Source organism: Kryptolebias marmoratus, linkage group LG15 (genome assembly GCF_001649575.2).
Source record: "Kryptolebias marmoratus isolate JLee-2015 linkage group LG15, ASM164957v2, whole genome shotgun sequence".
Taxonomy (NCBI): Eukaryota; Metazoa; Chordata; class Actinopteri; order Cyprinodontiformes; family Rivulidae; genus Kryptolebias; species Kryptolebias marmoratus.
This window is the reverse complement of record NC_051444.1, coordinates 8,739,943-8,766,777: the sequence shown is the minus strand read 5'-3', so window position 1 is coordinate 8,766,777 and position 26,835 is coordinate 8,739,943. Positions and strand designations below refer to the sequence as shown.

The 26,835-nt window shown below is 39.1% G+C and overlaps 1 protein-coding gene across 1 annotated transcript; it reads right to left on the bottom strand.

Moving 5' to 3' along the window:
- Positions 1–25,193, bottom strand: aldh1a2 (aldehyde dehydrogenase 1 family, member A2). The gene is made up of 13 exons (XM_017405472.3): positions 24,973–25,193; positions 18,196–18,300; positions 17,373–17,513; positions 16,897–17,026; positions 13,461–13,522; positions 12,667–12,795; positions 9,932–10,045; positions 5,578–5,680; positions 3,323–3,507; positions 3,045–3,209; positions 1,928–2,085; positions 1,046–1,120; positions 1–887 (listed from the first exon to the last, which is right to left on the bottom strand). Exons 1-13 carry the CDS (start codon positions 25,087–25,089, stop codon positions 815–817), a joined length of 1,557 nt encoding a protein of 518 aa, XP_017260961.1. The 5' UTR covers positions 25,090–25,193; the 3' UTR covers positions 1–814.
- Between the last annotated feature and the right edge of the window lie 1,642 nt (positions 25,194–26,835).

Sequence of the window (26,835 nt, the reverse complement as noted above, 5' to 3'; positions counted from 1 at the left end):
TTTTCCAGGGAAAATAATGTTTTACTGAAAAAAAACAAACTAGTCATTATATAATTTCATAGCATATGATTGTATAAACATAAACAAAGATGGACATCAATGACAATCAGTTAAAAAAGTTTAAAATACATCTACTCCTCTTTTAGCAAGTGAGAGTACAATGTTTTTAAGAGTTTAAAATCTTTCACGTTTACGGCGGTCAGAGGTTTACATACAGTGTTAAGTCATATGAGCTAATATATAAACAAAGACAATTAGAAATCAGTTTCAATTCTGAGTTAACATTTCATCCATTCATGTCTGACAACATCAGTGGTCTAGAATGAGGTGACGTACTCGCATAAATTCTACCAAGACAATGACACATGAGGTTTTTTGACAATCATAGCGCACAGTACAAAGAAAATCTGCCTCTCGACACATGACAAGTAGCTAAAGGGCTTGTTGCAAGTGCAGCGACCGAGTCTCTGGGCATCCAGCATCTGGGGAGGGGACCAACGTGTCGAGGCCGGGGGTGGTGTTGTTATTGGACCGTGCAGTCAGAGCAGCCTCCCTCATTGTCTCTGTGAGTGCTTTAGTGGAGTTAGTGGAGGAGGTATGCAGTATGAGGGTGTGAGGAGGGGGGCGGTTCAGTGGTTCAGACCTGGAGATAGCCGGACAGGGAACGACTGACTGCAAAGTCGAGTTGATGGAGGGACTAGAGGCAGCGAGCAAGAACTAGTTTTGAAGGTCGTGAGGTTTGCCACCATGGTCGGGCTGACAAGAGGCGGTGCTGAGAAACCCCCCCGCCTCCTCTCAGGAAATGTGTCTGCCTTTAAGAGTTCTTGGCGACCATCTTCACTGTAATGGTCTTCTCTTCTGTGTACTCTCTCAGGCAGCTTTCTCCCCTGAAACAGGAAACGGGAACAAAGATATCCTCTTATAAAAAGATTAATGTGATGTTAAAACATTTTTGGAAAGGATGTTTTCAAACACAGAGTCAGCATTAGTGATAATGTGTTTAATTTGTGTACGTTTGGTGGGCAGATAACCAAGCTGTACTCACAATTCACGTCCGTTGCCAGACATTTTGTATCCTCCAAATGGACACTGTGTGCTCAGAGCATTGAAACAGTTTATCCTGGGAAATACACAAAACATTGATCAGCCTGATGCATTTAGTTCCCGCAATAACGAAAGCTGCATTTAGAATGATGGATATAAAGAAAATCTATCGCCATAATTACTGCTATTTTTTGCAACCTTTTAAATTTGTTCTTAAATTCCCATCAAGGGAAAACAGCTGAGCATTGTCAAGCTGTATATGAACAAATCTGGTTTGTTACAACTGTTGCGTAAGTAGCTGGAAGGAACAAGAAATTTAAAAAACAGCACAATAGAAAGAGTAGATAAAACTGAAGTTATTTAAATTGAGCGGCAGGCATAAGAGCCTTTAAAATGGTAAGATTAACAAAATAATTATTATATTTATTTTTGACATTAGTAGTAAGACTGCATGTTTTCTATGTGTGGTGGTGAATAGTGGTGTTTCTGTGATGAATCAAAATGAAGAACAAAGTTGTAAAATAAATGTTTGCTCAGCTACCAGACTTCTGTTGCCAAGCCTGACAATTAGCAAAACATTTCTGGCAGATGCCGTGTGTTAGATATTACTCATAACCAGCTGCTGGTAATTATAACTGAAGCGAACAAATCCTGGCTAAACTCAACATTTAGGGATCACGTTCATTATTTTCATCCGAAAATAAGGAAAACTAGTATTTCACAGCTCATGTTTCCTTTCTATCGAAGGAAATCTTTGTGCAGAGTGTGTAATAATAGCTGCTGGAGGTGTTTGGGGGTCAGTTTCCAGATTCTAGATGACAGAAATGTTTGATAAATTCCACATTAATGGGTAAAATATTTTTGTTCTGCAAATCAAACTCACCAGACGGTGCCAGCCTGTATGGCTGTGGTTACGGTCATGGCCTTGTTGATGTTGCTGGTGAAAACAGCAGCAACCAAACCATAAATGGAGTCGTTGGCTCTCTCTATCACTTCGTCAATCGTTTTGAACTTCATAATCTGCTGCACTGGTCCAAATATCTGCAAAAATATGAGAATATACAAAACTAAACTCCCAATTTCTACATCTAGACACATAATAATAAAAAAAATAAAATATAATAATAATAATAATAATAATAATAATAATAATAATAATAATAATAATAATAATAATAATAATAATAATATATGGAAACTATTACAGTTTTAGCAAATAACGCAAATTCAAATTAATTTATTTGAAAATGAGAAAATATAAAGATTAATATGTAAAATAACATTTGTAAATCTAATGATTAACACAACAGAATGCTTGTAAACTTTTTTATTTTGACTTTTTAAGTATTTTTAAATATCTTTTAAAATATTTTTAGTTTGCATGGAAATAACTAATGCCTTTATTTTTTGTCAACAAACTATATATATATATATATATATACTGTATATATAGGAAATAATTAACTTATTTCCTATGATTTGTCAAAAATAAAAAAAACAAATGTGAAAAATTCCGTATTTATTTCAACATCTTATGCAACTCACAAGCACTGTTTTTCAGACTTTAACAAAATGATTTTTGTGACATTTCTTTTACTCCACGTGTATGTTTATATATCATTGTATTTTTGCTAATTTTTATTCTTATTTTACAAATTAAGGCTTGATTATCTGTAGGTCAAAGTAAATTAAGCTAACGGAAAGTTTAAACAGTTTATAAATTTATAAAAAAAAAGTTCAGAGACTAAAAGAATTTATTAATGTTATTTAAATAAACTTCAATGATATTTTAGTGCTTAATATTAATATTCCAGGGCTATTAAATACACTTTCAGTATAATCAGACTATCTGTTGCTTTTGCTTTTTTTTTTTTTTGCCAAGTACATTTTTACATTAGCATCCTCAGGTAGAATCTTCCACTGCTTGTATTCTCATGCAGGTTTACATGCTTTAGTTGTGCAGGAGCTACAGATGAAAATCCCAGTTGTTATCATCTCACCTCCTCTCTGGCTATGCGCATGTCATCTCTCACGTTGGAGAAAACCGTCGGCTCAATGAAGAACCCCTTCGAGCCTACAGCTTTGCCTCCACACTCCAGCTTAGCTCCTTCACTGATGCCGATCTGGATGAACTCCAGCACACGATTCTGATGCTCCAGGCTGACCTGCGGAGGCAGAGGACACGCGTGAACCACGGATCATTTTATCGTGATAGAAAATGAAGCTGATAAAAAGTAAAGATAACTTGTAGTCAAAACTCTAAATCTGTCCCTCTCACCTGTGGGCCCTGCTCAGTTGTGGGGTCAAAGGGACTGCCGACCGTCCTCCGCTTGGCTCGCTCCACGCTCCTCCGGACAAACTCGTCATATATGGGCTCCTCGACATAAATGCGAGACCCTGCCGTGCAGCACTGGCCTGCGTTGAAAAACACACCCTGGTGGGCCTGTTCCACGGCCAGATCCACTGTGAATAAAACGAGCTTAAAGTTATTAATTAGGCAAAGATATATAAAAAGATAACCCATCCATCTATCTATGTTCTTTCAGGTTCACCTCCCGCCTGAACCTGCGACCTTTTCCCATAAAAGAACAATGCATGAAATATATATTATGAACCAGAAGCTAATTATAAAGTGAAAATGAGATTCTATTATTTTTTCATTTATAGTAAAATATTTCAGAACTCAGCATAAACTACAGACACAAACGTGCGTGACTAAATCTTTTTTTTTTTTAAGTGTGTAGTGTTGCTGAAGTCATCCTAAATAAATCTGTTACTGGATTCCTATAAGACAGAATCCTACTCTTGTACACAAAGGGTTAATGGACCCCTGTGATTTATGGGTCTCGGCTGAAGTACCCAACTGAGAGTCAGGGTCTATTCTCCTGATTTACAGGCCTAAGTGAGACCCTCTCATGGCTGCTGAAAGCATTTGAAAGGCTCTACACCCCCACTTTAACTTAAATGAGACTCATCCATCCAGAGGTTTTCAAAGCCCAAATAAGCTTTTGAATATTTTAAACATGCCAGTTTTTGTGTTTTTAATTAAAAAAAAAAGGTCACAATGTCAATCAAAACAAACAAAAATTAAGCTGCAAACATCAAAATCTGGTCCATGTTGGGTTTTCTGTCATGAGGTTTTACTTTGGATATGAGAGAATCTTTGAGTTCATCTGGTCCCATCCCTCCCTTACAGGATCTTCACCCTCTACATTACTGTTAAATTAGGTTTATCGCATTAGGCAGACCTGTTGACACCATATTGCTCTGTGACTCTTAGTAAAAATTGTTACTTTAAACAAAACCAGTTTGTGGTATGTTGAAGACATGTTAAACCAGTAAAAGTAAACTTAGAATTGCCAGAGTGTCCAGTTTAGATAATAAAATATCACAATCAGGACAAAAGGGTTTGTACAGACTCATGGGATGTTTTTTGTAGATCCTATGATTTAAGATGTGTTAAAGACATTTTGCACATGTTAAAAATTTTCTACAGAGTAAAAATGAACAATTTAAAACAGTCGTTCCCAAACTATTCAGCTACAAACTAACTAAATAATTGTTGCAGAAATGTGCAACCCCAACTATCAAAGATGAAAAAATAAAAACATGGCTAATGGACCAATCAAGTTAAATTTTCATAACAAACTAACAGCTTCAACAGCCATTTTAGTATCTTTGTTCATTTATAAACTATTTTTAACTCTTGTATAAATCATGATGAAACGTGTCAGTATTTTTTTTTAAAATGTGATTTAAATTCCTGTCTTATTGTCTTATGACGGAGTTATTGCCTTAATTTTAGGAACCACTGATTTAAAAATTCTCCTCCAAGACATATCTATCAATCACTAAGCAACATTTCTAAATCTACTGCTCCTAACAATGCCATATTTACACAACTTAATGTCGCAAAACATTAATGGTGCATAAATATATGCATTACAAATTGATTTTTTAAAGCTTGTTTTCTTTCTGTCTTTATTTTACAACATATAGTGAACATCTGTGTCTTTTGCCATCCACCGGGGTGTGCTGCAGCACCCTCCGCACCCCTTCATTCCACAGCCCTGATCCCCTGAGTCCTGCAGGATCCAACACAAACCTTGTGTCAGAAAATGTTACTGTTAATGGGAGCGGGTGGTTAAAACATAAACTGGGTTTTGTTTTGACACCAACTCCATTGGTAAGCTTAAACCAGCTGCAAATAAGTGAACTTGAGAAGAAGATTGAAAAAAAAATCTAAAGTTTCATGAGTGGTTTGAGCAAATGCTGCACTTTGAAGTTTTGCATAGCTTCACTTCAAGGTTTTAGGCTATTTTTGACCAAATTGTAGGTGGATGATATCAAAAGGCTTAACACATCAGTTTCTGTTGCCACTGGGCGTCAATGTAGGTCCCATTAAATTACACTTCTCAAGTGTATCCAAGTTTTCATGAGTTTTCAGACATTTTAAAAGCATTTAATCTTGACATTATACAAAAGGTCCTCTGCAACACTTGGTGATTGTGGCTGAATTACTTGGAAACTTACAGTCTGCATCTGCAAAAATGATGTTGGGATTCTTTCCTCCCAGTTCCAGCGTTACTCTCTTCAGGTTACTTTTCCCTGCTGCCTCCTGGATCAGCTTTCCGACCTAGCAGAGGAAACAAATCTTCAGTTTACTCAAAGAGATAGGCCTGCTGCCAGATCAGTAAATCAGAGCCATTAAATATCCTAAAGACGCTGGTTAGCTCCAAACAAGGAATGCACTGGGCGGCCAGCTGAAACACAAGTTTTACAAACACACAAAAAAGGAATATCCATTACAGGTTTTTGGAGACAGCAACAGGAAAACAAAAATGATGTTTCAGCCTGGAATGCCATCTGCTATACAAAGCAGGAAAAGGCAACCACAAGGTGTGTGGGTGGGTGGTGTCCTGTGATCCAACCAACTGTGGGACATTTTGTTTGGTATGAAACACATCCTGTGATCTGATATGGAAAATGACAGGGGATTTGCCTAAGGCTTTTCCTTATCGTCCTATTATCCCTTTTTCCACTTCACTTCTTATCAGCAATGATAATATCAACCAAAATTGAGAACAAATAATAATGCTTTTAAAGACATTCTTTGTTAAGCGATTTGGAGAAAATATCATGTCTGAAATTAATTCATTTCACTTCATTACATGTTGAAGTAAAGAAGCTGTCACTGATTTACATCAATTTACGTTTACTCAGACTTTAAGCAGCTAAAGGCAAATTTAAAGGGTCCACAATATGTTTTCATACCACAACCATTGGACAGATTGTCTTCCAGAAACATCAAACTTTTACACTCATAGACAAGAAAAATTTAGCACCCAGAAGGAATGATCCGGTTCACATGCAGACCAGCAATGAGCATGTAAATGATTCAAGTAATCATGTCTAGAACAGGCACCTGAGGACACAAGTTGTGGTATCATAACAGGAGTGATAGGGTTATCATGCAGTTGCTGGAGCCTCTGACAGTTAGTCAAAGCAACGAGTGAAGGTCAGCAGACACAAAGAATGCCTTGTAGGTGCGTTACACAACATTAAGTTGGTATCTCACTGGGCTGCGACTGTTGGAGACTAGTTTGACTCAATATTGTGAAAGAATAGGCAAATGTTCAGTTTTGAGACTCAGTAACTATTTTGAGTGAACATGTTCAAAATGCGACTGCGAGCTTGGGGGGACTCAAAAGAGGAAACTGAGACCCCCTTCGAATGTTGTGAGATAATCCGGAGACTCCCTCTCAAATGCTGTTTGCCAACTCGCCAAAAGTCACAACCCAGTGAGATACTACACCGTACCTTTAGCAGCACTTGACAGAGTTTTATAGTGGTCGCTTTGTGGGTTTGAATGAGGCTGCATGGCCATTTTGTGAAATTGCCCAGCATGTGGGGCATACAAATGTCACAATGGCCCAGTAATGGAACCAGTGACATATCATGAGTTGCAAACTTGCCCAAGACAGACTATACAAAGGTTTGTCATATTGTGTTGTGTGCTAAGCCTTACAGAACCTTGTGACATGTAGACTTGTCTTTCAGACACAGGCTTTGGACTATTTACAACACCCTGTGTCATCCCACTTTGTGACTGGCATCAGACGGACTAAAGATTCATCGTTCCATGTGCAGGCTGCCATTACAATCAGAGCAGAGACAGCTGTGTTTGGAGTTGTCCTATAACCAGGAGGCAGGAACTGGTTACGAACATTGGACATTGTATCCAAATCAGAGAAGAATCTCCACTCTGCATTTCTACACATGATCATAGTGCTTGATAGGCGACACACCAGCATTATTCCTGGCATCACGATGTAAGATGCCATAGGGTCAGGCTTCAGGTTACCTGTGATAGTGATTTTGGGGACCCTGACAGCACAGCACTATATTAGTGATACATTTACATGGCTTACTCATTCTTATACAGTACCCAGCACAGTCTTTTAACAAAACCATGCCTGTCCACCCGTCACGTGTGTCTTTGGACTGCCTGCGTCATGTCGAGGTCCTTCTCCAAGTGAACATGTGTGGGATCAGCTTGAGCATTAACTCCAACGCAGAGCCGATCTGCTGGATCTCAAGGGTCAGTTCCAGCAGCTGTGGGCTGACTTGCAGCAGGAGAGGATTCAGCAGCTGTAAGACTGTTCTGCACAAAACCGTCACTTGTATTCAGGAGTTGTCACACCCTACTAGCATGGGACCAGCAGTGTTTCCGTACAGCCAGCTTTGCTATCGATTTGATCTGATATTGTAATTAATACAACACAGTCACATGACTTTTCAACATGTGCAGTTCTTTTTTAATTCCACAACTTCTTCTGGGTGCCTAACATTTTTTTTGTCAGTGAGTGTATTATATCTAGTACAAAAATGTTGAACTTTATATAGATAAAAACTTTGCTTTTTCCTCTGTAAAGTTAGGGATTTATGGTTTCAAAAATACCTCTACAGTGAATTAGCAGATTAAACTGATATTTTCCTGTTCTAACACACAGCTTTCTGGACAGATAAGAAGCCTGTGAAATCCCCACACTTCCCAGACCATCCTACACCCTCAGCAAGCATTCATCTTCCTGTTACTCACACAGGCCTTTTTATTATCCAAGTGAACTGACAAGATCAAGTGGAAAAATACCCTCTTAGTGGCCAAGCTTAAACACCCCCATCTCCAACATGGAAAAGACTCTTCTTCTGTTAGTACCTGAGGGTCTGAGTTGATGCAGTAAAAAGATAAGAACAGAGTCATCTGCTGTGCAGTGGCTGGCACCAAAGCTTTTAAAAAAACAACACAATTTGTTTGCTTTTAATTTGAAACACAAAGTGGCTGACTAAAGACATGTTTGCGTGCATTATTTCAAGGATAAAGGAATCATGCTGGGCTGCTAAACTCCCAGTCATAGTTTTTTTTTAATTTTTCCCCTAAAATCCACCTGTAATGTTTTCATCAACCACGACTGTGAGAGGAGATGCTTGTTGACTCACAGTCTGAGCATCAACATCCTCTGACTCTGACTCATTTACTCAGTAATTGACTTACGCAAACTTTAGGTTAAAAGGTTTTCTCAAGAAGAAAACCCTGGTTTCTGCGGGGGCGTTTTCTCCAGAACTTTCAGTGTTAGAGATTAGAACTTCTATATTCGAAGTGTAACTTAAATGCCACGAAAGTTTCTAAAAGTTGGATACAGAGCAATGCCAATGATGGCAGCTAGATGGCAGCTCAATAACTGGAAAAACAATTTTTTTTTATATGTTATTATTTCAGGTGCTACATTTGCGCTGTCAGTCCGGTCACTTGATGGTGATAATAAAAATATATTTATATTTTTGTTGTTAGCAATATTCTGGAACTTGATGGACAAATGTGTGATGTTTTTTCTTCTTCAGATCTTCAGATCTGTTCTTCTAGCATTTAAAATTAAAGAGAAGACCCCTATAAGATGCTGTCGGCCAAACGTGACTGGTCTTTGAGCCGTTACACAAACATGGCTAAAATCCCACTTCCATTCACATTTATCAGGATCTTAAACTGCTATAAACAACTAAAAACAGCATAACCAGATTTTTACATTAATCATCATTGCTGAATGGAATGTCAGCTTCTTTTTTATATTTGTGTGGCTCCTGACTGTAATCTAATATGTCTGTTCTTGAAGGATTATCAGATGTTGTAGCTCCCACACACACACATACACACAACTAAAACACAACATGAGTAAAAAGAAACACCTGAGAAAGCTGACTCCTTTACTAAAGGTACTTGTAAAATACATCATGATATATATTCTACTTCAGGTTTGCTGTAAATGGTTTTAACAGAGGGGGGGAGATGGTGGTGGGGTCTGGTGGAAATGACAGATGTTTATAAATGATCTGCAGAGAAGTTATTTTCCGTCACTCACTGCTGTTCCCTTCAGCCACAGGAATGTGTTCAGACCACAACTCCTAGCACCTAACATGGTACTGTAAGACCTTTGGTTGTGCATTAACCGCTTCCCTTTTCTGCAAAGCAAAAGCGGTTTATCGGATGTGGATCTTGATAAAAGCTCAATGAAAAGCACTGTTGTGGTTAACATGGCAAAGACAGCAGAGGGAAAAGCAGACAGATGCTGTTTTCAAAGAGACATGTTTGTATATTCATGACAATGCAAATATGTGTGTGAGATAAAATCAAAGCCCTTTCACAGGGAGTAATGACAGGCAACGTAACTTATGTAAGAGCCCATTTGTTTGTCATTAAAACTTCAGTGCAGGCACACAACATCCCCTAATTACCCAGCCTGCCCTTATGTTCTGCACATGTTGGTCACTGTCACTAGAGCTCATTGACAAAAGCAAGCAACAAGCAGCTGCTGATATAGGGGAAAAGTACCTCAGTTGATCCTGTGAAAGCCACTTTGTCTATGCCCATGTGCGAAGCAATCGCAGCTCCTGCTGTTGGACCGAATCCTGGCAAAATATTGATGACTCCCGGTGGAAACCCAGCCTGTCAAAACAGTATGAGAGGAAACAAGCTTTAGCGGAGATGACAACAGAGCCAAGCAAAACCCCAGGCAGTGTGGGGGAATCCGGACCCAACCCAACCTGCCCGAAGACAGAGAGCAGGGATAACATCAGAAAGAAAAAGGCCACAGACAGATAGTCTCCAAAAAGAGGCGCAGCCTGAAGGACTCCGGGGAGACAGAGAGGATGTGCATGCTTAGATTTACACGTTAGATCGTGCTGTGATAATACATTGTTCCTGTCCTGTTTAAGTTTCCTTCTTTTTTGTCCAGCTGAAGATTCTATCAGAACAGAAAATAAATACAGCTGCACCCACCAAATACACCACAAGCAACTGGAGTCAAACTAAATACACATTTGTTTGTGTTTTTAATTATGTGTTATGTTGACTCGACTGTCTTGGTTAAACTTTATGATTTATTATGCAATAATACTTTGTGTCTGGTACTCTGTGTATCAGCACTATTTTGTCACGTGTCAGCAATTATGATGTTCAAGTTAAATGTGAGAATTACAAGCAGTTTTTCTAACTCGCTCTGTTCAAAACTGAAAAGTCACGTCACTGTTCAAATACACACAGTGGTGAACGTCATTAAAACTTATGTATTGTCCAAAAATTCATTATTCTCTTCTTGAGAGTACTGATTCGAGTGTTTGTAGTTTTTAGTTTTTGAATTCTCTAAAATACCATAATCCTTTCCCTTTGTTTCAAGCAGCTTTGGTCTGAAAATGTCTTATTTTGTATGATGTTTACATTTATAGAAGATTGTGATACTATAAAATTATCCAGCTTCTCCATCTGAACCTCTAAAGGGGCTCACTCCACAACAAAGCAAAGTAAGTGAAAGGATGAACGGAGGGGGTGGAGCTAATGGTGGACGACTCCACCCATTACAACCAGTTTATCTATAAATGGCTGATTGAACGGTGTTACAAGGGTGCTCTTTTATGTTATCCCTATTATAAAGGCTCTCAATGTAATAACGCAGGAGTGCAAGACTGGAAATTGTGAATGTGTTGATTCAGGCTTTTGTTTTGAAATTTAAAATTTAGATTAAAAGGCTGAGGTATACATACAAAGCACTTAATCTTGTGAGTAAAAGAATGATATCACTGCGGTTCACAGGGCTTGTGGAGATAAGTGAGGTTTAAAAAAAGAGTTTAAAGCAAGCAAAATGTGGAAACAATAAATATAACAATAATAAACATCAGACCATCAACTTTGCTGCAAACATCGACCAAAGCATAAACATTTCACGAAGACCTCAGGAAATTGTGACAGCATGTTAAAAATAAGAACATTATGTCTTTTTTAATTACTGTCTCAGCGTCCACACATTCAATCTAACTGTCCTTTGTTTAGCTTGCTCAGCCTATTCATGATGTTCAGTGTGAAACTCACACACAGTCAGGGTTGTGACCCCAACCTATATTCCACTGATGTTCTGCTATCACTAACAAGCCCTGTTAGTGCTTTTAATACATTCAAACACTCCTGGCAGGAATTAAATCACTGAAAAATATTCATACTCTAGTTGACTTGAAAAGATTTATGTAAAACGTTCAGCTGTACGATTACATACCAGCAACAGGAACACAATACAAAATAAAGGGTGATTGTTTGATCCAAAGTAAAAGTGTGAGGAGTTTTTCTTTCCAACAATGATGCTCAGATTATTACATGAGATAAAATAGTGCCAGGATTCCCACAGAGGTGGATTTGTGTCTAACATGTAACAAGAGTCTCGCACTGGAATATTGTAGAAGGTGTTGCAGGAAGGCGACTCCATGAAAACGAGTGAGAACAAGAAGACTCATTGAAGGAAAAGTGGGGTAAGATTACAGAATTCTTTAGAAACTCTTAGATAACATGAGATAACTTTTGTTGGTCTTTGTGAGTGGTGTCCTGTGTTCTGACAGTGAGGAGTGTGAGTGTAGCTTTGAAATTTTCTTGCTTTTGTTTATTTTGAACTCTTTTATAACCTATTTGTAAAAGGTTTCTAGTTTGTTCTGGCATATTTTTATTTTTGGTTTGTATGTTTTGTATCAGTAAAAAAAAAAAAAATGTGCCAGTGTCATCAGGGACTGAGAAATAAAAGCGCTGTAAACCGATATGCTATTCACAGCAGTTATTGTATAGCCGTTATTACATAGATGTTAAAGTGACTCTTATTTGACTATAAGAATCTAAGTTTTTAGATTGTCTGAAATGTTTGTTTGTTTATATAGCAGTTTGTTTGTAGTTTTAGTAGTTGGGCAGATGTTGAAGAGAGCATTGACTTACACCTTCGTGAAAATCTATCCTAAAACCACTAAAAAATTATACAGTTATCCCTTAAACTATCCCTTTAATTCTAGTTTTTGCTGTGACTCGAGACGCTGGAACAAAAACCGAGAGGATGCAGCAGAGAAACAAATGAAACTTTGGGAATTATCTGTTTGTTGTCATTACCAATAGGCTGTCCAAGTAAAGCATCGGCTAAACTCATACTCAACGTTGTGTTTTTGGTAAAATACCACACAGATGATATGACTTAGTTGACTGTCAGTGTTTGACTGTCCAAATTAACGTCCTGCAGCTGGCAGAGTGAGTCTGAGCTTTACCTCCTTGATGAGAGCTGCTATGTAGAGGCAGGTGAGGGGCGTCTCCTCAGCGGGTTTCAGGATTACGGTGTTTCCACATGCGAGTGCAGGGCCCAGCTTCCACGCTGTCATCATCAGGGGGAAGTTCCACTGTGCACGGCACAGGAACGCACACAAGCGGGAAAAATCATGCAACAGACACACTGGGTGGTCACAAGTCAAGTTCAATAACTCATCGCTCTTAAGTCACTTACTCTCATTTTCACTTTGTCTAAACATAGTCAAGTGAGAAAATGTTCTCGGCACCAGTACAGTGTTTTCTCTTCCCACAGCACTCTGAGAAAGTCGGGGAAATCGCAACACATGTGCAATAGAGCCATATCACTGTACAACACGCAGGCCTGTGTTGTTTCTGCTTTACAGAGAAGCCCATGGGGCCAAAGGCAGAACCGCACGCTTTCTGCACTCTTGCACAACCAGCAGTGTCTCCTTCTCCTTGATCTTTTCCTCTTTTCTCATCATTCGCTTTCCCCTTAAACACACCACGTTAAATCCCTTCGCGCACTCTTCTGCTTCTCACTTCTCCTTTCCCCATTACTCAAACTCACTGGCACAGTCATTGCTGGGGGGCTTACCAGCAGGATTTACCCAAATAAACAATGACTGTGAGGGAATTACTGGAAATCAGAATGTAATCCAATAAACGGGACCGATTTTCTTTCAAACCTTTCAAATCTTTCAAATCTGTCTTTTATTTTTCTTTTCACAATAATGTTCATTGCATACATGTGACATGAAGGAAGGCTTATACTCACAGGGATAATTTGTCCACAGACTCCAATGGGCTCATATCTGGTAAATGTCAGATACTCTCCATCTGTGAGGGAAGGAACACACATACAGATAGAAAACTGGGTTACTAATTTTGCTGAAAAGCTTAAAAAATAACTCGACCACATAAAAAAATGTCACCACCTGACTCTGCCACTGTTGTTGACTCAACATGTTAATTTGTAAATGAATCCACACGCAGCATTCCTGCTTCTTTAACCCTGGTGGGAGATTACATTTCCAGCCTCCAACAGCACAGGCATACAGTGTGTGTGTGTGTGTGTGTGTGTGTGTGTAACAGTTTTAGGTCACAGAAATGGGTGTTATGCTGGAAAGGTTTGTTCATTCCTCTTGCATTACTTGAGCAAAAGGAGGTCGTTATCGAGGGTGTGACGTGCTTGTTTAGTCTCCACGAAAACAATTCATATTGAGAAATGTGCGTATGAATTCATTATAACAGTGGTCAGGTGATTATTGCCTAATATTGTGTTTGGACTGAACATCACAGGAAGATGACAAGCCAAATAATCTCTCTCTCTTTTTTTAGTGGGGAAACAGTAGAAGCCTGAAAACTGCAGAGAAGTTTCCCAATTGTTTTTTTTTCTTTATTCTAGAGTGGATGTGGGATCGTTTCCAGAAAGAAACTATAAAGACAGGAGATTTTCAGGAGAAACTCGAGTATCTGCAAGGCTTATGTGAAACTATGACGCCTGCAACTGACTTGGATTTCAATTTGGAACAAGTAATGTAAACGATACCAAACTGTGTAGCCGAAAGGTGCTCCACAGAATGACACTCCCTATTCATGTCACACTGCCTGTGATACAAATTTAATACCACTATCTTGGCTTAACATGCCAGACAAACAGAAGGGGGGCTGTTAATGGTAGATGTGCTGCACCGTAGCCTGACAGGTGAACAAACACGAGTCCTTACATCATACAGGCTACAGGCGGCTTATTCCCTCTGAAAGTCTACAAGAGGAGTAAAGCTCAGAGCAAAGCCCTGGGAAAATGCACACCGCGGCTGGTTTGGCAGCGGTGTATAACAGAAGCTTTGAGGAGGACAATACAGTGGTATCAACAGGTTTCTCATGTCCGCTCTCTTATTCTTTTTTTTCTTCTTCTCGTTGAAACAGAAAGCCAGATTTTTTCCCCGTTCAACCCTCAAATGTAACTGTGTCAGAGAGGCGACGGTGGCAGCTGAATGGATAACAAGCGTTTGGATTGCCCACCAATTTGTTGCTTTTATTTGCTGAGTGTAAGCAGACTGTTTCTGCAAAATTCTTAATAGGTTTTTATGATAAGTGATGTGAAAAGAGCAGCTCAGAGCAACAAATCCACAAAAGTATAACTGAACTATTTGTCCACATTTCTTTAAAGCTTAGTATCTTAGCAAAAGATATAGATTATTTTATCTTTTCAGAAAACCACAACGACAGACAATGTTCACTTTTTTTTTACAGCTATTTTCTTTTCCAAACATATTCACAACATCTGAATTCATTCAAATCCATTCCCCTTTTTGTTTTTGCTTTTTTTAGAAAAAATGTGTATCCAACCTTTTACTAATAGGCAATTATCATTACCCAACACCATGATCTTACTGTAGAGGGTAGGTGGGGTCCAACACACCCACTATCACCTGACAAAACTATTTTTGACTCCTGAGGGAAACTTGTTTTAATTTTTCTTTGGTAACCTGTGCATATCCAAACCCACTTAGTCAGACTTAAAAAGTGAAACCTGTGTTAGAGTTCAAAAATATACAGTTTAGGGTTAAAAAATTGTGAAAAGAAACCAAGTTTAATGATAGATGCATAATTTACAAAACCTGCTTGTTTTTCCACAAACCACCTTCTTCCTTTCTTTAACAATGCTGCCATAAATGTTCACAATATTTAACAAGTTTAATACACCTCAAAGCCCTTTTAAAACAAAAGACACAGATGGTACTAATGGGATGCATTCAGGCTTTTGTCACGACTTTGGTCTCACATGCAAGATGTTTTTCATTTGTAAATATTTTATTGAGTGAAAAATAGAATAAATGTCTTTAAAAGTTCCCAGTTTTTTCACAGCGCTATAAGAAATCCTCATGACGATATATATAGAAGTGTGCTAAATACACAAAATGTAGCAAACCTTAATATAAGCAACTGATAATGGTTTTTAATGAAAATACTCAAAATTAACTTTAAATAAGTAAACACGTCCAGTTTATTATGTCCATAAAAGCATTTTTAATCACTGAAATTTTTGAAGCTCGTTAAAATATTCTATTTGCTTATGAAGGTTCCTGTGACATCAGTGCATCTTTGTATAAAAGTTAAATTAAAGTTTTCTAATGACACCATTATTAGTTGAATTAAAATGAACAAAACTTGTATCGGGAAGAAATAAGTTTGCCTCTACATTTATGAAACAACATGTTGCTCATGGCCGCCAAACCAAGAACCTGAAAGATGATTTTAGGAAAAGAAATGGACAAATATACACAATTGTTGGAAAAGTGTGCATCGTGTCCACAGCTGGAGAGAGGAAGACTCTGCAGCAGGTGATTAAAAACCTGCCTTCAGCATCAACTATACTGATTTATGGAGCATCAGCAGTGAGGTGAGATGTCAGAAAAGAGCCCGAACATAAAAAGACTCAAATATTAAACCATCATCAGTCACAGCCTTGTTCTCCTTTGTGCCACCTAACAAAAGTATCTGCTGTCGTAGCAGTTTCTGTCCTCAGGCTGACACTTCCAAATTAATTTCTTTCTTACATTATTATTACATATTTACATGAATTTTTAAGCCAATCTGAAATCTGAACTCTGTTAACTGTGATATTCTATAAATGAAAGGATAAATTATGTCTCAACACATGAAGTAAACAAATCACAAGAACCAGACTTTAAAGTTGTTGTTTTAAATCATTTTGGTCTTTTTTTGTGTATATTTTATGCTTTAAAACAGAATCAATGCCTCATTTTTATTAAATGTGGCCTGACATGCACAAATATCAAGGTCATGAAACAAAAGCAAACTAGATTAAAATCTCAAAACTGAAAAAAACTTCTTTAATGTTTCTTTTTAAAACATGTGAGTCTTATGTTTAAACACACAAAAAGCCATAAAAAACACATTATGTGTGTTTTTATATTTAACAGAGTTGATTGTTTAAACAAAATGCCCAAAAAGAAACACATTTGGTGCTGAAAATAGGCCGTGAGGTTTAAAATCGTATTATGCTACCAACTTTTGGTCTTAGACAGGATTTTTATGCTTTAGTTCAAAGACAGTCCTAATAACTAGCTTGTTTTATCTCATCACCTCCATATTTGTCTCTAAAATGAACACTCCTCCATCACCAATCTGCCCAAAGCGCATTTCACTCAACCTGTGCTGTAGTACTCAAAAGAAGCTCTTACCCATTGGGATGGAGGTGCCATGGATCTTGTCTGCATATCCAGCAAAGTACCTCAGAGTCTTTATAGTTGCCTGGAGGTCGACAAACAGGGTAGGCAGGAAAGGCTTCCCACTGTTCAGCGACTCGATGGTCTGAGGAGAGACCAGGGACACGTTTGAGAAATATGTGATATAACCCTGTGATCTTCACATAATTCCAAACTATTCCATCCTTTACACTCACCCACGGGTGAAATGTGACACCAGGATAACATTAAACTACAAAAATACAGCCCCTCAGTTCTTTTTAAGGCAAAGCAAATATTTGTAATTTCTAACACGGCCAAGACCAAGAGAGCGTTGCAGAGGACATAAAAAGCATTAGATACGTTTGGAATGAAAAACCTCGACTGGATTAAGATGAACTAATACATGAGAAATGATTATTAAATCAATTTTTAAATTTTCCATAAAAAGCTTTTTACATTTATCTACTTACGGCTAGATAAACGCTGTCCCTCTCCACCAGGTCAGCCAGTTTGGACAGCAGTCGTCCCCTTTCAGACGCATCCATTCTTCGCCAAACGGAGCCCAAAGAAAAGGCGAGTCGGGCCGCCTGCACGGCTTTATCAACATCAGCCTGAAACAATCATACATTATGTTACTCATCTGTTAGTTAATCAGCCTTGCTGTTCTTTTCAGGCTAATGAAACTTACAGAAGATGTTTTTTGAGGAATCTTAATGAAATAAAGAAAGCTGCTAAAATGTTTCGGATGCAGAAAATACTTGCATATAAAACCTAAAGTGAAGGTTTTCAGTTATAGTGAGAACAAATGGTAATTATGCCGATTTAGATTTAGGATAGTGGATGGATTATTTCTTTTTTTCATCTTTATTTATACAAGTAACCTCATTGATTCATAGGGTCTCATTCTTAAGAGAAACCTTTTTAGTCAACACACAAGGTAAAAATTTAGCTACATTTAAATACAGTCAGTAAAGTTTAACAAAAGTATCAAATAATGCATATTTAGGAAACAGGCTGAATTAGAAGGGTGTGAGAGTTTTTGTAAACAGATTTGTACTTTGTGTTCCACTTTATATGCATTTTGATTTTAAAACACAGTTATTGCATTAATAACTGATGCAAAACCACATTTACTGGATTCATTTTACATAATGTGTAAAATAAATGCGTAAATCTTACTACAAGTGTTTAAAAATTTATGTGCAGGTCGTGCCATCAACAGACACTTGGCATGATAGAATAGTTATGGTGCATTAACTTTTTTTAAAGTGATGTAAATGTTTTTGTATTTACCTTGTCTGCTTCCTGGACCTCACAGATCTGCTCCCCGGTAGCCGGGTTGTAGACGGGGAATACCTTCCCACTAACAGAGTCCTGCCACTCATTGTTGATGAAAATCTGCAGAAAATAAAAGAGAAATCTATTTTTTTATTAGATCTACACAAAGATTGTTACAAGCATTCAAAGCTGAATTCATTTAACTGCTGGTAAACTGCAAACGCAGAGTGATGGGGGATAATGACTATAGTTTGCTTTCACTGCTGAATATTTATGTCACCTTAAATAATCACATCATTACACCATATTGGCTGCAGCGGAGTGCTTTCAGACTGTGAAAGACTAACAGCTCTCAGGCAGCAGGCTCATCGTGTGAAGGCTCTTGTGTAAGCGATACGGGAGAATCTCTGGAAATCTGGACAGAGATTCCTGTGTGTCCAGCATTGCTCTCTGGGGAGTGCTCCACCATGCAGACAAAGGGGGGTGGGTAGGTGTGTGTGTGCATGTGTGTGAGTGTGTGTATGTGTGTGAGGTGGTGGATGGAATAAATCCCTATCAGACACAAGACCCCCACCTACCCATCCACCTACCCAAGCACAAAGACACACGTTTCACAACATCACTGCTCGTTTACGAGATCATAAAACACGTGCTGCGCTTGGTTTCTGTGAAGCGTTAAAGCAAGTCTTCCGTTAAACAACTGCCCGGGATTTCAAACAGGACATATTTAACATCTATTAGGAGCAGAAGAAAAATAAATGTTTACACAATCGCAGAATGTGAGAATTATGTCACTTGGAATACGAGCAAAAAAGCTTCAGGCGGCGATGAAAGCCTGAGCAAAATGAGAGGTGTTTCTCTAAAGAAAGCAACAAAAATCCCCCCTCCCTTTCGCTGGCATGTTTAGATTCATTAGGACGACTGCTCACACACTGTTTTTAATGGTTGTCAGTCTGTCTGATAGATAGAGTGTGAGGAGAACATCTGCTGGCACAAATCCCTCTGTGTATACATGTGCTCTTACCATCCTTCTACTCTGATGCAAACCTGAGAGCAGGGTTCAAGTATCCCACTGGCCTGAGCCTCCCTAAACTCTCCAACATGTTTACCTCCATAAACGCTGGTCTTTAAGTACTATTTAATTGGCTGTTAACTCCAGGCTATGTTTACTTTCAGGCTGGTATAAAATGCCTAAAAGTTAAGTTGGGATCACAGCTTATCGTTCCTACACTGGCTCATATTGTGGATTCTGCATTGAAAGAATGTAACGCACAAATTTAAGGTCTTCGGTATCAGTCCGTACCGTTCCTCGTAACTTCTTTCCCTACCAGCTCATGTATTCTCACATGCCTTCCTTCAGAGGCCACCTTTAATCTGCTGCTCATTAAGAGCACTTCATAAAATTGTCAGTAACTATAAGGAGAAGAGGGCCCGCTGCAAAAACAAAAAGCCCTGCAGAGCACTGAATTAGTTTTTAAATTTATAGGGGCCACTGAAGTGGGGTGCCCTAAATCAGAGAAGCCCCCCTGACAGCCTGAACGGCTCGAGCAAGAATGCAGACCGTGGGTAGCTTTATCCACGGCGTAACCCCTCTCACTGGACGCTGCTAAAGGAGAAGGGGGATAAAGCGTGAAAGCAGTGGAGCAGGCCCCACCTAAATCACGGGCAGAAAAGGACAACTGTCAGCCACCGCTTGGCTCGGCCCTCTCGCTGGGCTCAGGCTGGTGTTAAGACTTTTGTCTCGTTCCATTGAGAGACTTGATTAAGATGACAGGCTCGAGTCGTAAATCAACTCTCAAGGTTTCTTAAAATTACTTTTAGGATCATTTGGGCGAGGGGCAAATAACGCAAGGATGAAAACACAAGTGCAAGGGTGCACATTTTCAAATGACAAATGGTGTTTTCTTTAACTTTCCCCGCGGGGCCGTCACTATCGCTCCACATAATAGTTTCATGTTTATGAAAGTCCTCTCAGTACTTAGAATAACTTTGTATCCTGAAACTGCGGTATTCTTTTTCTGGCATAAAAATGTTTTGATTAATCAATTTTTGTGTTAGCACTAAGTGATGCCTGACACATAACAAGGAGTTATGGGGCAAGACTTTTTGCTTGGTTCACACAGCAGCTGCAAATATTCAGCAGCACCTATCCTTTTCTGTAAAGCTTGTCAGTGAAATCATCACCTCTAAGTCTTGTTGCGGGTTTAATGAAAAGATGAGATGTGGCGTAAACACACTTTTAAAGGTTAGCCTCAGTTTTTATTAGCAACTGTATTTCCTTACATGTGATACATAAAAAACTAAACTTTATTGCAAGCGCACATGAAGTGAAAATGTTTACATTTTTTTAAATGTAGGCAAAATGTTTATGCAACATATTTTTTTCCAGTGTCCTGCAACAGGAAGTAAGAGAAGCCAGAATACTTTTTACTGCCAGTAAAACATCTGTTTGGTTTATAACTCTTAGCTTAGATGCTAACAAGTGAAAGAAAATATAAAACCCTCATCCAATTTTTTTAAATTAGGAGGATAGTGGCAGAAGTATGTGTGTGTGTGTGTCCCCACACACACATACTTTTGTACATGTGTGTTTATGCCAAAATTCCACAGAAAAAACGAATCCTACGAGTACTTTCAGCTCTCGTCTGCGCAGGAAGTTTCATATCCTCCCCTATTGCAGGAACTCTGTTTCCTCTCCGCCTCAGGATTGGTTTCAAAAGTCTGATAATTACTACTGTTACAAGTGGTGAGAGCATGTGAAAGTGGAGGCCAGCTGGTGTTTTTTTCTCCTGTTTCTCTTTCCATGTCTGACACCATGGAGCCTTCATGTTTTTCATTCACACGCCCGTAGACAATGCCGTCCCGCGCTCCTGCATTTTAGAGAGGGCGACCTCTCTCTGTCACTGACTGGCAAACGTCTTTTTCTTGTCACTTTGTGTGGGCACTGAGTTAAAGCTGTTCACTCTGGCTCCAAAATTATGGGACTAAAAAAAATAAATAAAAAGAACCCCTTTGTCATTTAGCATACTTAACAAAATTAATGAGAGCATTAACTGCAATTATAATAAAAAAACAGAGCAAACACCAGTTTCATTTACATGAATCAACAGAAAACTGACTTCTTCTCTCTTTTTAACATCTAAGGTTTCCCGTGTACTTTACTGTTCTTCATAATTCAGGTCGAAGAGCGTTAAAAGAACAGTTTTACATAGTTTTACTTAGAGGATCAGAGAACAGAGGAAGCAATTTATAAAGAAATGTCATGCTTTTTTTCACAGACAAATAAACACTGAGAAAAGCTTTTCTGTCTCTTGTTTGTTCTTGTGTTCCAACAGATTTATGAAGCCGAGGGTTTTTTTGTTTTTATAATGACGCAGGAAGGATTTACACGTTCTTTGTCAGAGGGGTTGCACACAGAAGGTGTAGGAAGTTAACGGGGCAACCTCGCTGTCACTGCTCTTCCTTAAACAGTGATTAAGAGACAGGGGACACGATGCTGACGCGTCTACTAAGACGGTAATTTACACTCGCTGCACAAGTGGGCATTTCACACCAATGGACACATTAATGGCAGTGCACACTTGCCCTGTCACTATCAAAGAGATGTGTGGTATGAGTATGTGTGTGTGTCTGTGTGAACAAGAAGATTGTATAAGAAGACCCAAAACAAGAGAAGGAGGGGGCTGTGGCTGTGCTCGCCATGATAAATCATTGAGCTGCACAGCATCCTCTAACTTTGGCTCTGTTTGATCTCGATCGCAGTAAGATGGTGGTTTTGAAGTGAAAAACTCCAGGACTACAGGTCAGGCTCTGGCGAGGCAGGGCCACTAACCCACACAGTGAGACAGGGTCATAATTTACACCCCAGTGGACAGCACCATAGCATCGGGGAGCCCCAAAGCCTCCATCTGTACTATCTCAATCAGTGACAGATTGATGGAGCCTCTTCTTCATACAAACTGAGAGGATGTCTCTGCATAGGCTGCGCTTTACAAATACACAAGTCCTCAGCAGACAGATTTTCTGCAGGTTCCTATGGTGAAAGTACACTTTCACCACCATGAGCAAAGAAACAAAGAGAATTTATAACTTTTGATTTGATTAAAAGATCTGTAACTCAAACAGTGAACAGGGTCGATGAGCCGATAAGTTGTAGCACTCTGGTTACTATCCAAATATACAATTAAACTGTTAAAAGTTTTAAAAGATTGCCTCAAATAAGCAATTTTATCAGTCATTCTTGCTTTAAAAAGTTTTAACGCACTATTACATTAAGGTAAAAAGTTTGTGTTGACTTTTTTAAAACCACATTTAAGGGTGAAGCAAGCATTTTATAGTGTTCTTTCTTAGCAAAAAGCTGCAAAGCCTGGCTTTTATTTCCCCTCTTGTTAAATTCGTCCCACCGAGTGTCTGATTTAACAACTCATTATCACTGAACTGTGTGAAAAACCACAAAGACCAGAAGTATCACCTGCTGAAAAAGAGTAAGAGGACAAACTCTCTTCTTCTTTACTTCTGGCATGGGTAAAAAAAGATAACGTCTGTAAAGTGATAACATCGTTTTTTTTTTTAACTATCACTACTTATATGGTTCTATAAACTATTTCTGGCACGTAACACGGCTGCTGGAGACTTAGCTATCAAAATGTGAGGAATAGGGGAAAAAGCAAAACATTTTCCTCATGATTTTGGCATCAAAAGCTAAAAAGCCCCCGCACTTTTTTTATTGACGGCACACAAATGAAAATATCTAATACAGTCATTATTTAAAAGGTGAGCACTTCACGACTTGGTGAAGGAACAAGGGGCAAAACTCAATCGCAATTAAACTTTTTTTATTATCTGTTTCTATGTTAGAGAAGGGCAAGTGTCACGTCATGATAAAGTATCAGCCGTATCTCTGTTTGCAGGGTCATCTGATGTAATCTTTGCATTGGTAAACAAGGAAAGTTTCATAAGTAATGCAAACTGTCAAGACTGTTAAATTCTCATGACATTATAAAAAGCTTCATGTTGCAGAAAAGTTGTATGTATTGGTGTGAAAAAATGAAATGTAAGAAAAAGGCTGATTTCAGTGAGCAGTTGCAGGCTTTCCCGTGCAGCCTGCAGGGTGGAGTTCAGGAACGGGGTGTGAGGAGAGCCCACGCCAGGGGTGCCCATAAATCAGGGCCCTTCTGCCCCCTGTGTCCACCAAACCAACAGGGACTGGATGATCCAAATTCCTGGGGGTTAATTCACCAAGTCGCTTCCTTAAATTTCCTCCTGTACGGCGACGCTTCAAGCCTTTCGACTAACACGGAAAGCTCCCAGCACGCCTCTCCAACATGTGCCACACACTCTGTGTGCAGTGCAGCGCTGCAGCGTGGCCTTTGCTCTCAAAACACTGAGGTATGCGTTAACACAGAGCAATTACAGCAGTGAATGAACTTCCACCACACTATCATTAATCTGTCCTCTACGAGATGTGCCCTTTTGTTTCGCAATCATAAAAACACTTGTTCTGCAGGAGCCCTTCGGTGGCAACAAACTGCAGCAGGCAATGATGAGACCTCCAAAAAAATAATGATTAAAAGTCAGCTCATATTTATTTATCTTAACCTGTGCTACAATTTACTCATTACAGAGAAAGCAATTTGCTTGAAAGCTGTTTTATGTGTGTGTTTTTAGCATCTTATTAGTGTTTATTTCTTGAATAATGTATGAGCTATATGGGAATTTTGTCTTTTTTATTCTGACATGATATTTTTTTGTAAATAAAGTACAAATGGTTCATTAGATTCATTTTCTTTCTGCATCTCCTCTCAGATTTCTGCCAGCAGAGCAGTCCAAATTCTAATGACACACGTTTTAATCCTAAATACTTCAACCGGCTGCATTTTAATAACAATCTAATCTCGTTCAAAACGTAATCCTCGGCTATTACTTTACAAAGTTCAGCATGTTGCCATCACAAATTAAACGTGAGAGTATGCAGGCAGGGAAGGATTTTGGCTGTATTTGCTTATAGGTTTTGTTTTTTCCACTGAGGCCTAATAATACTGCAAGCTATTAATGAAGTGACTGAAAATCATAAAAAAGCACTTATAATCATAATGAGAATAAAATTAAAGACAGAGAAACTTTTTGGTTCCAGCTTTGCATTTTTTTTCTTTTATAAGTGTCCACTGAATTACTATTTTTTATAGTCCTATAAAAATGCAGTTTATAAATTGGTTTCCTGCTGACCTGTGACTTCACTGTGGAATAAATGTAAAATAGCACAACAAATATAGAAAACATGTGACTCATTGTTGTAAATTATAAGCAGCACTTTACTCTCTGAGTCTATCCAAACACAAACCCTTTAAAACATCCACAATTTGAAGATTTTACATCTGACTTTTAAACAAAATCAGACTTCAGACTTCATCATTATTGGGGAATTCACTGAAGAAGAAAATAAAGAGTTTGAAGTTATGCAATAAAGCATTTGACATAATTGTTTGTTTAATTTGGCGAGTTTATTCTACTTTTAAAGAATTATTGATCATTTAATGATTTAAACTGAGCACGTGCGATCACAAAGGGAGAAAAAGAAAATCATAAAGAGCAGCAGCCTGCGTTGCAGGTCTGGAGCAGTTCAATAAAGTTTTACAGCTTTAAATGTTAATAAACGTATAAAGCTCTGCTGGTTCCTGGAATCCCTTCGACAAAGTGAGGAAAGCTGAGTCCGGCTCTGGGTCCGGAGCTGCGCCGCTGCGCCGCTGCGCGCGCAGTGGAGAGGCTCCGGGGAGAGTGTGCAGAGAAACAGACCTTTGTGTGCTTGATCTCCGGGTTGGGCACCGGTGAAGGCATCAGCTGGAGGGATGCCATGAGAGCAGCCGGGTCGTTCTTCACCTCTCCGGGGATCTCGATCTTACTGGAAGTCATCACTCCGTTTTAAAAAGTCTTCGCCTTCAGTTCAGCTCGCGCGTCTTCTGCAGCCTCTCTGACCTTTTTTTTTTTTTTTTTTTTTTTTTTTTTAGCTCCGGCAGGTTTCTTCTGATTAAAGCTTTGGGGGCTCCTTCCTGGGTTTATAGCCAGGTGTCGGCTGCAGCTCATTTTCATTGGGCAGAAAGGGGAGAAAGGGCCGTCCTTTTGAAAATTAAATTCAAGCATTTACATAAACGACCTCAGCCATGCGTGTGAAGGAGGAGGAACACGTCCACCCCACCCACCCACCTCACACACTCCCTCTCCTTCTACTTACCAACGGTTGAGGCTTTTTTACATAGTTATTCACAGTTTTACATACACAAATATCATGCACACACTCCCAGGGGTCTGGAAGGGATCACTTTAAGTACTGAGATTTCACCAAATTACCATTAAATCAGTTTTAAATGACAGATTTGTGGTGGAGAAACGCTTATGGAAAAAAGTTCAGAGTTTGCTTCAGGTTATATTAAAGGTTCTCGTTGCAAGCCATGAAATCAAACATAAAAAAGATTATCCTGAACTATATCAAAGTTTAAAGGAGTTTACCCCTGTAGTTTTTCAGAAATATTTATATGCAAGTCTGAAATGCAGGTACGCATTCAATGTAAACAAAGCACATTTGTTTGCAATAAAACTGAGCATAAATAAGGACCAACACATCAAACTTGTCGGACTTTTCGATCCCAGTTGTGGACTTCATCGCTGTTGACTTATTTTCAGTCACTTCTGCTGTTAGGTAAAAAAAAATCACTGGTAGTTGGCAGCTATTTGTAAATTTTGCCTACATATTTTTAATTTAGGGACGCATTAAATATTGATCTAAGGGAAATATTGTGCAGATTTTGTTTCCTGCTTTATCTTGTTTTTGGGGGGGCTGGTCTTGCTGACTTTGCAATGAGTACCTTTAAAAGTTAACCTCAAAAAGAAATGCGTCAAAATATGAACTCAGGCCATCATTAACCCGTTTCCTACAAGTGACATAAAAGTGTCACACTCTCCCTTTTCAGCTGGCTGTGTCCCTGCGGGCCTATTTGCCTAACACAACCCCCCCCCCACCCCCACCCNTGTGAGGTGTTATGCAAATGCTGGGCTGCAGGGATTTCTGCTGCTGGTTGCTGCTGCTGGAGGTGGTGGTGGTGGTGGGTGGTGGTGGGTGTTGTTAGCTCAGATTTGTCCTGCAGGTGATAAGTCCTTCCAGCGTCTCCTTCTTAAAGCGCCCCAATAAACATCCACCAAGCAGCTCTTGTGGGAAAACCAAAGGGGTGGAAGCAAATCCGCGCAGCCAAAGGAAAGGATGAAGAGACACCAGTAGACATGTCGATAATAAATACTTAATTTCAGATTTCATAAGTCCAGGCGCTTGTCAGGACAAAGGAAGTTTGGAGACAGATGTAGATCCATCATTTGCAAACTCACCCCCCCTCCCTCCTTCCATCCCAGCCACCCCAACCACCACCGGAGGATGTTTTTCCTCCATCAGCACATCAACCTTTTTTCACAGCATGGGCGATACTCTCCAAGTGTCTGTTTCACATCAAAGAGGACGTGACACTGATGAATGCTCTGAAAACATCCTCGGCCTGTCGCCTCACCTTTTCACTAGAAAGCAAACGGGAGATAAGACACACCGGGCTGGGGAGGGAGGGATGGAGGGAAGGGTGTGGGGGGGACAAACTTCACCAGCGGAGCTTCTAAACG

Coding starts and splice junctions, on each gene's coding strand:
- aldh1a2 (XM_017405472.3), bottom strand. CDS start 25,089: ATGACTTCCAGTAAGATCGAGATCCCCGGAGAGGTGAAGAACGACCCG. Junction 18,301..24,972: donor CGGAGATCAAGCACACAAAG/GTCTGTTTCTCT, acceptor TATTTTCTGCAG/ATTTTCATCAACAATGAGTG. Junction 3,508..5,577: donor CATTTTTGCAGATGCAGACT/GTAAGTTTCCAA, acceptor TTTTATTCACAG/TGGATCTGGCCGTGGAACAG.